A 10447-nucleotide genomic window follows, 5' to 3' on the forward strand; every position below is an offset into this window, starting at 1 on the left:
CTGTAAGCGAGCAGCTTCTTGGTCTCAGAAAAACAAGATTAACGGTGACATAAAAAATGCTGTTTCTGAGGCAAAACCAAGAAATGCAGAGGAGTTGTGGTGTGTAGTGTAATCGACCAGAAGTTGGTCGACTCAACACAGATGTGAAGAAGTTCTCAGAAACCATGGAAATACAACTAAATATAAGTTCAGTTATCCACAAGAAAGCTATTTCTTGAAGCATTGTTCATTTTATACAGTAAATTCCTACCTACCTAACAGAGCTTCTATCACACTACAACCCATCACGCTCTCTAAGATCTCAAAACGCAGGACTTTTGATAATACCTAGAATTACTAAATCCACCAAAGGGGGTCGAGCTTTCTCATACGTAGCACCTAAACTCTGGAATAGCCTTCCTGATATTATTCCAGGATCAGACACACTCGCCCAATTTAAATCTAGATTAAAGACACATCTTTTCAGCCAAGCATTCACTTAATGCAAAATATGCTAAATAAACAACCAGGAGATGCTGACATTAGATCTTATTTACTAGAAAAAAATAATTTACTATATAAAACACCATGTAGCATGTTTTACCCTTTTTTGGGGTTTTTTATTTTTCCCCTGTAACAATGCAAATTGTGAAAAGCGCTATATAAATAAAGTTGAATTGAATTGAATTAAATGTTTGACCTTGGAAAGAAAAATGCAGACACTGCTATTTTTTTAACAGCTTAACATTCAATATATTAATAAGACATTTGAATTGGAAGAGAAAGTGGAGGGTTCCCAATGCATTTGTGTATTGAAATAAAAGTTATTACAAGAATTCTGAGCCTTTCTCGCTTTTTTTAAACACACTGCTAGGTGACATCTACTGAACATCTATGTTAGGTCTTGTGAAAGTTTTGTTGCTATGTCAGCATTTCCAAAATTGGTTGCAATGTTGTAATGTATGTACAAAATATTAATTTGTTGCTTAAGGGAGTAGTTACTGCTTGAAATCATTCTGTATTCAATTAATCAGTTTTTTCCAAATGTATTGAACAAATTGACATAAAACAAGTTACGAAAATATTGTGGTGTGTTTCACATTGGACTGAAAACGTTAAAGTAGGCATATCATTTCTAATATTATTTAAGAAACATGACATGACCAAACCAGTCATTAGTGGCACGGGTATATTTGTAGCAATAGCCAAAAAAACATTTTATGGGTCAAAATTAATGTTCTTTTCTTTTTTGCCCGAAATCATTAGGATGTTAAGTAAAGATCATGTTCCCTGAATATAATTTGTAAATTTCCTACCGTAAATATATCAAAATTTTATTTTTGTGAGTTGATGCAGCAAAATCACAAACAAAAATGGCCGGGTAGTACAAATAGTGTCATTTCCTAATATAACCATATATCAACAATTCTCAATGACTGGTTTTGTAGTCCAGTGGGTTTTGTGTGATCCATGTTGTGTTTTATTTTCCACATATAGGGACAAATGAGTCTGGGATAAGAATGATAAATACCTCACAATTTAAATGTATTTCCCAAATATGTTAAACTATTCCCTTAAAAATATATTAGCCTACGTATTACATCTTTACATTTTTGATTGAACTTTTATTCTCAAAGTCACCATGAAACGGAAGTTGCGATGGAGGGCGGGGCTTTATTTTGCTCTTCCCTTTTTGATAGGTTTGTTGTAAGTCGGGCTAATAATGCCTGGCCATTGGATAGTCAGTAAGTCCTACCTCTTTTTGTTGCCGACGCCATGTTGGGAAGAGTTGTTGTCGAAAGGAGGAGAGGAGCGTTTCCGATTAAAGATTACAAGTGGAAATGAATTTAGAAAAAAATAAGGGTGTGCACAGACAACTCATTTAGAATAATCACAGCAACACCGTGTAAAACACTTATAATTGTCCTGTTTGACTGCATGATGACTTTAAAATATGAGCCCTTTGGGTAATTTTACTACATTTCCCATAATGCGTTTGCGCGCCGCAAAGACTACATTTACCAAAGCGTACTTGCAAGTCTTACTAAACCAATGTAGGAACCGTGTCCTGTGTAGTTCAAGCAAAGCGTTTATATAAATATGCGTGTACAGGACGTGCAGGTATATTAGATAAGGAAGTAAGAAAAGCCCCACTATAAAGGCACGATTGTGTTCTTCGAGCACATCTTATATTCGGTGGATAACGTAGTCTTTTGGCAAGCTGTTTGGACCTACAAACCGGTCAAATAAATATGATCGTAAGCAAACTGAACCCAGCCCTGTGTAGCAGGGCTCTCCGCTTCACTGTTGGCGTCACTGGGTGAGTTGTGAATGTTATATTTTCTATTAAATCACGTTATTACAATGTAATTATTCAGATCTATTTATCCAAATAACGTAACCACAGTGGCATCCGTGGGTCCATGCGAATAACAATGTCGGATCAACACATATGCAGCAAATAATTGTGCTTAATCATCCGAATGATCATTTAAGCTTGTTCAAGTTTTTTTGTGTGTTCTTTTAAGGCTTCAACCGCACGTCATCAGACCAGCTCTTGGGTATGATCGCTATTATGCCACTCAAGCGGCTGAGGTAACTGACATGTTCCCTGAAGTTATAACCAGTCGGTTTCTTACTACTTTTACTTGCATTTATTAACCTAAATTTGCTCGTCGTCTGACCTACTGGCACAAGGTCGAGGGCAACCGCGAAGTTTAATAATAGACCGCAGTCAGTATGTATGGAAGGTGACGCCATGTTTAAGTCGGTGAAAGTTCACCCACATGATAGTTTTATAATGCCCAGTTTTTTTTTCAGTTAATGCAACATGAACACTGACACACATTAGGGCCAAGTGCCCAACTAAAGGACACACTAGTCACATGCACTTTATTATAAAAATGTACACACCAATACAAGGGTGTTGTAAATTAAAACTACACTTTCAAACACTAGACAAGTGCAAGTACACAGCAACACTTCAGGTGTTTATATATTCTCACCCAGAGTGTCAAAAAGTACACTGAAGCAGAGTTAATGAGATCATTAATGTCATGAATGTGGGACACCTGCTGATAACAAACACAATCTCTAAAGAAAACCTGAACAACGAGAAGTCACCCTTATAGTGTTTAGTGTTTCCTTTAGTTTGGCTCTTAACCTTGATATTAGTTAGATGTAACACTGTGTTTTCGAGGCACGTTGCAAACAGCCGAACAAAAGCAAATTATCTTGGATCGTAGCGACTGCGTCATCAAAGTTGTGATGATTATTGGAGGCTTGTCATTGTTTAGACTTAATTTAGTTATTTTTATTGATTCTATTATGTGCCACAGCTGTCTAGTAGGCCTAATAGCTTCTAAGAAAACTACACATTTTCACAGAAAAACAAAACTTAATTTTAAATCTTTCAGACATGAAGAATTAGCTTATGAATCTCAATAATGGTGAAAAAAGCAATATCTTTTATTTAAGCTGCAATGCATGCTGGGAGTACACATTTTTACTATGTAATGTTACCCAGCACGCATTGCAGCAAGCGGTCTTTTGTTGACTGTCACCCTTGTTGAGATTCATACACTGATTCCTCACGTCTAATAGATTCAAGCAGTGGGGTTTTTTAAACTATTGAAAGCGTACTTTCATTATAAAATATCTTGCTGTAGTGCTGTATCTCAGAGTTAGGAATGCTAAATTAAGTCTAAAACACACCTACAGTTAACCTAAGTGAAATCTGTGAATACCATCAGTGAGTGGACAACAATATTTAGCTTTGTTTTGCTGTTATACATGTGCATTATTAACACACTATTACAGCTAACCATAAATAAATAAAATAAATAAATCTAGGATAAGAGCCTAACAAAAGGAAACACTATTATGGTGACTTCTTATTGTTCATGGTTTATTCAATGATCGTGTCTGTTATCAGCAGGTGTTCCTCATTAATCATCAATCATCACTTCATTTATCACCTTAGTTATCTCATTCACTTGACCTCTGCTTCAGTGTTCCTTTAACTCTCTAAAAGTGTGGAATCAAATAAACTCCCAGCAGAGTTCATTTAACTCTGGGGGTTTTGCCGTGTAGGTATTAAGAGGATTATTTACGCTATTATTATTACGCTAAAAATAATATGTACAGGGTTTACTGAAGTCTAATATAAGTTACAATAAAACACATTTTTAATGTTCTGTCAAATATACACGTATTTATTTAATGCATCACAAATAAAAAATGATTTGTCACCATAAAACCCCCCTGTGACACAGCCAACCAATCATCTTTAAGATTCCGCTAAATCTAGCCTAGTGGAATCTTGTCTTGCCAGAACAAATTCCCTGTATGCAATAAATACGTATACATTGTGGAGGCATTCATACCTTGTAAAAATGAGATGTATTGATCATTTTATATTTCTAGGTTTTTAAATGTTCTTCCTTTTCTATAATGCAACCCATGGTTTGTATATAGTTCCATGTATGTGGATTATGTTCTTCAATAAATTTTTTTTTACGCTGTTCTTATAATCGTAACTTTATCTTTCTCAATGTCTGTTTCTCTGTTCTCCTTTCCTACAGGCAGTACTGGATAAATCACAGGTGGGCAGCAGTACTGCATTGAAGACCAAAGTTGAGAAAGACATCAAAGCTGCGGTAATGTTACGTCACATTTCATGTTTTTTTAGTTTTTAACCGAGAATCATGAATGCAGAAAGAACCACACACGGGCGACTGCTTGTAAAAATCCTGCCACTGTCTTAAAAATGGCCTCAAAATGTGCACAATTTGCCACAGTCTGGAGCCCAACGAGGACAAAAATGATATAGAAACCGGCAAATTTAGTGCATCCCTTGTAAATATGACTTACAGTTTTGTAACCTTTGTTTTTAAGGAGTCCAAATCTTTTGCTGTCAACATGTTTAAGGGCCAGATAACCACTGACCAGGTCTTCCCCTTCCCTTCAGGTACATTTTCAGTTCTTATGTATTATAGTTGTTTATTAAACGGCTCGTTGGAACGCTTGATTCTGATTGGCCAGTCGCAACATTTGCAGGTCCGTTATTCCCAGATAACAACCTCTCAAAACGAATAACACACCTGTATGCATCAAATCATTTTAATAACATATACAAATAAGCTTTTCCGCACGTAAGGACAGCATTTGGTATATTTCAAATTCATATGTCCAGATTTTTTCTCACGTGGCAAGTAGCCGTGTATTAAACGGGATAATGTACACGCAGCCGGCTGTGATATCGCAAAATAAGCGTAAAAATTTTTGCAAGATGATCACACTGTCGGGCCTTATTTCTGCGATAACAAATGGCTGTCTGTACATGTAGATTTTGTTGATGCAGTGATGTTTTTCATGCAGTGAATGTCAGTAAGTGTTGTCTTTTGTTTTGTTGTGGTAGTAATGAATGAGGAGCAGACTCAGTTCCTGCGGGAGCTTGTTCCTCCAGTTGCGAAATTCTTCAATGTAAGTTCCTCAAATATCAAACTGTTCCAGGCGGGCATAATCAAATATATTTTCCTCCATGAGTGCGCGTTTTCTTTTCTCTCATCTATTTCTCTTACTCTGTGTGCATGTGCAGGAGGTAAATGACCCCATGAAGAATGATGCTCTGGAGAAGGTTGAGGACCACACCATGGAGGGACTGAAGGAGTTGGGAGCCTTTGGGCTGCAGGTGCCTGTTGAGCTGGGCGGTCTGGGCCTCACCAACACTCAGGTGAGAAAAGAACATCTGAAATGGGGGTTGCACATCTTTTCATCATCTAGATGTTCATTTAGAATGATAGTCTAAGAGTTATTAAGATATTGGTGTTTAAAAGAATCCGTCTGTAAAAGATTGTGTGTGTAATAGAGGTTCTGTGTGTGTGACTGCAGTATGCCAGGCTTGTGGAGGTTGTAGGAATGCACGATCTTGGTGTTGGAATCACGCTGGGTGCCCATCAGTCTATCGGCTTTAAGGGCATATTGCTCTTTGGTAATCCTCAGCAGAAGGAGAAATACCTGCCAAAACTGGCCTCAGGTGAGTGCCACTGCCAGTGAGTTTAAATGTCATATGTTAGCTTGTACATTTCATTTGAGGCCATCTGCAACAATCCATGAGTAAAATGATTTTCTCAAAATAAGTATCGTATATTGGTAAGTGTCAACGAAAATAATTGCACTACCTTGAAATTCGTTGTTTTTAACCTTTCCCTTGCTCTCTCTATGTGGTTCAGGTGAGACAATCGCAGCATTCTGTCTGACAGAGCCAGCCAGTGGTTCTGATGCCGCCTCCATCAAGACCACAGCCGTGCTCTCTGACTGTGGTACCTATTACACCCTCAATGGCAGCAAAATCTGGATCAGGTTAGGAACTGACTTGTCATCACTGGCAGACAATAACATACTAACACATTGATGTAGTATATCACAGGGTTGACATTCAGCTCACTGTTGATTCTCTTGACAGAATATAGATATGAAATGAGCTTGTTCCAGGTCTGTCCTTAATAACTCACAGTAATATCGCTTTTTTACAGTAATGGTGGGATTTCTGAGATCTTCACTGTGTTTGCAAAGACCCCTGTGAAGGATGAGAAGACTGGAGAGATGAAGGACAAGATCACAGCCTTCATTGTGGAGAGAAGCTTTGGAGGAGTCACACAGTAAGAGATAGAAGTGGATATTGGAAAGAGGCTGATCAATGTAGCACCTATATCCAAACTGTACAGCCATTTTGTCTAGACCTATATCTCTTTAAACTCCCACACTTTCGGTTTCTCTCTGTGCAGTGGACCGCCAGAGAAGAAGATGGGCATTAAGGCATCCAACACAGCTGAGGTGTATTATGAGAATGTTCGCGTGCCTGTTGAGAATGTATTGGGAGAGGTCGGAGGTGGTTTTAAGGTGGCCATGAACATCCTTAACAACGGACGTTTCGGCATGGCCGCCGCTCTCTCTGGAACCATGAAGGGAGCTATCGCTAAAGCTGTAAGTATGGACATCTCACTTGTTTCTGAAGCTGTTGTCAACACACCCTGTAATCTACTGTCAAATCGGTTTAATAACACATTTATGTTGTTTGAATGAATGAATGAATGAATTACATAGACTCATAAGTATGGCATCTGGTTAAAAGGTTTGTTCACCCAAAAATAAAACTTGTCATCATTTATTCACCCTTGTGTCATTTAAAACCTTTATGCAACTCTTCTGCGGAACACAAAAGAAGAATATTTGTTTAGTTTTGTGTCAATGTAACGGCAGTCAATGGGGGCAACGTTCTCCAAAATATCTTCTTTTGTGTTTTGCAGAGGAAAGTCACCCATACAGGTTTGTAATGACACGAAGGTTAGAAGAGTTCTTCAGGTTAAATCCTTGTTAATGTTATAAAAGCTATCTAAACAGCACCCTAATTTTGACAAACAACAAAGATACATATTTTTCCGTATGCTGTTACCTGCTTAACCTTTCTAGGAACGTCAAAATGATTCTTTATCTCTACAGGTGGATCACGCTGCTAACAGAACTCAGTTTGGAAATAAGATCCACACGTATGGTGCTATCCAAGAGAAGATAGCTCGCATGGCCGTCCTGCATTACGTCACTGAGGTAAATGTCTGAGACATTTTTGTTTCTTATAACATGTACTACAAAGCCATCAATGACACTCAATTTATTGTAATTGTTTATATTGGTTATTAATTTAATTTTTTTTCTTTCAGTCAATGGCATACATGGTCAGTGGAAACATGGACAGTGGAGCTACAGAGTTCCACATTGAAGCAGCCATCAGCAAGATTTTTGCCTCTGTTAGTTTTGCAACTCCAAATGATTTATATCTGTTACCTATACGTTAGATCTTATGTTAATAATCTGTTACGTTATGTTATAATGAATGACACTTGCATGGGCAGGAGGCAGCATGGAACGTTACAGATGAATGCATCCAAGTAATGGGAGGAATGGGCTTCATGAAGGTGAGAATGAAGGAAATTAAGTCATTATTTTACATTTATTTAAGCATTTGGCAGATGCTTTTATCCTAAGCGACTTCCATTGCATTGGACTATACATTTTTGTTTCTGTCTATATGCAATCCCATGGGATCAAACCCATGATTTTGGCGTTACTTGCGCCATGCTCTAACCAGTGAGCCGCAGGAAAGTGCCATCTGATTCATCACCCAATGTCATATGATGAATCAGATGAAATCCGATCGTATTACCTCTGGTCACACCATACTTGAATCATTCTGACATTATCGTGTTTGCGTTCAGGATGCTGGTGTCGAGAGGATAATGAGGGATCTGCGAATCTTCAGGATCTTTGAAGGGACCAATGATATTCTACGATTGTTTGTGGCTCTCAATGGCTTCCAGGTTCTTACACATTCGCCCAGATCTGGTTTTAATGCGATGTTTGCACAAGAATGTATTCATTTAAAGAGTTTATGTTCAGAATGCAGGGAACCATCTGAAGAATCTACAGAAAGCTTTGAAGAACCCGCTCGGCAATGTTGGACTGCTCACAGGGGAGATCACCAAAAGAGCCAAGAGGTTTGTGTGTACAAACACGTATGATTCATCCCTTTAAAATAAATAATGGAATTAGAACGTTTTTCATTTATTTTAAGGAGGGCGGGTTTAGGAACAGGGCTGAGTCTGTCTGGATCGGTTCACCCAGAGCTGGCTCATAGTGGAGATCTGGTGAGAAAAACTAAATCTGATCCTTTTATGATAAACTACTTTCTTCTATCATTCTTACTATATCACTCATTCGTGTCTCTCGTTCTTCTTCAGGCGGTCAAAGCTGTAGAGCACTTTGGTGGTACTGTGGAGGAGCTTCTGCTAAAACACGGCAAAAAGATCATCAGTATGAAAAATCTGCTTATCTACAATAATAGAAATGAAACGGTCCACTGGAATGTTCCTCATGTTGTTGTACTGCATTACAGATGAACAGTTTGTATTGAAAAGAGTCGCAGACAGTGCCATCGACCTGTACGCTATGGTGGTAGTTCTGTCCAGGTAAGGCATACAGTTTCACACAAGCACACACACATACTGTAAGTGTTTCATCATCACACTAATCTTAACATGTGTATGTGATTCATACAGGTCGTCCCGTTCACTCACTCAAGGCCTCCCGTCTGCCCAGCACGAGAAGATACTGTGTGAAACCTGGTGTGTGGAGGTGAGCTTGGATGTTTTGTGTGGATCCCACGATGTAGGCCTTGGAATTTTCTTCAAAATATAATTTTCTCCCGTTCTCTCAGGCACATGCCAGAATCATGCAGAACGTCAAGGACCTTAAGTCTAGCTCCAGCAGAAACCTCTTCAATAACTTGAGAGATGTCTCCACTTCCGTGGTGGAAAATGGAGGAGTTGTCTCTCCTCATCCTCTTGGTTTCTGAACATGCACAACTCGCTTTTCGTTCACATCAAGCCTGTTGTACAGGGATTGTATTGCATGAAATCTAAGCTTTTGTCATATCCGTAATGGACATCGCTTGAAATATACTTGGTCACGGTATTTGGGTGATAATTATGTTAGATAATGGACTTTAAGATCACATTAATCAAGGTAGAAATGTATTTGAACACATTTCACAGTGCCGTTTTCAGACTTTGTCCAATACAATACACTTTAAATGTATTATTGGAGGGCAACATTTGGTCTAACATTTTTACTCAGATGTTTGTAGATAGACTCCATCCCCTGCGCTGTGTTTGTTTCAAATTTATAAATAGTCCTGCCACTTATTATTCATGTTTAAAATAAAATAATGCTCAATAGTGAGTACTGTTAAGGCAGATACAGAAAGCTTGCATACACCTAACACATGTTAACTCACTCTTATCAATCTTGCCTTTTACGTTTAAGTTTTAACAGTCTCAAAAGACATGGTTATGGCATATTTATTTAAATGGTCAGTTGTCCAAGAACAATTTTTTTTTTTCAGGGCAAAAATGTTATACCAAATGTAATATCCAAACAAACATCAACTTAAAGTACTTTCTTAGCAGCTAGATATTGACAAGGATCTCAGGTTTTGTTGGGATTCTGCCTCTTCTGCTTCACATTCCTGTAAAATACTCAACGTCTCCACCACTTCTAGCTAAGACTGTCATGTTTTCTTAAATATGCGATTCATATAATGAGTTTTGGATTTGCATCATTAAATATTAACCTCACAGGAATTTGCATATAATTACTAAGATTTAAGACTGTTTTAGTAACACACAGAAGGTTAATCTCTCACGTTCTTCACAGATGTGCCTTTTTTGGGTTGGCAACAAGAAAAAAACTTTGGTTTAATGTTAACTTTGTCAGTGTACCATCAGATCAATGCTGATGGTGTGGTAAAATCATTTAAACGTTGTGATCCTTTTGTCTATTCTGCATATTTGCGTTATGTATATTCTTTTCAACCTCTACTTTTTTTCTGAAAAAAGGAGCTATACAAAAT

The 10447-nt window shown here is 37.9% G+C and overlaps 1 protein-coding gene across 1 annotated transcript; it reads left to right on the forward strand.

The window, feature by feature from the left end:
• The first annotated feature begins 1757 nt into the window (after positions 1 to 1757).
• Positions 1758 to 10382, forward strand: LOC306909906 (very long-chain specific acyl-CoA dehydrogenase, mitochondrial-like). The gene is made up of 20 exons (XM_079484036.1): positions 1758 to 2299; positions 2508 to 2574; positions 4563 to 4637; positions 4876 to 4948; positions 5399 to 5463; positions 5579 to 5713; positions 5872 to 6016; positions 6213 to 6342; positions 6516 to 6641; positions 6768 to 6966; positions 7483 to 7587; positions 7701 to 7787; positions 7893 to 7955; positions 8256 to 8357; positions 8437 to 8534; positions 8612 to 8684; positions 8778 to 8850; positions 8933 to 9005; positions 9096 to 9171; positions 9254 to 10382. Exons 1-20 carry the CDS (start codon positions 2232 to 2234, stop codon positions 9389 to 9391), a joined length of 1971 nt encoding a protein of 656 aa, XP_079340162.1. The 5' UTR covers positions 1758 to 2231; the 3' UTR covers positions 9392 to 10382.
• The last annotated feature ends 65 nt before the right edge of the window (positions 10383 to 10447 follow it).

The sequence above is a fragment of the Barbatula barbatula genome (assembly GCF_947034865.1).
Source record: "Barbatula barbatula genome assembly, chromosome: 2".
In the NCBI taxonomy this organism is placed as follows: Eukaryota; Metazoa; Chordata; class Actinopteri; order Cypriniformes; family Nemacheilidae; genus Barbatula; species Barbatula barbatula.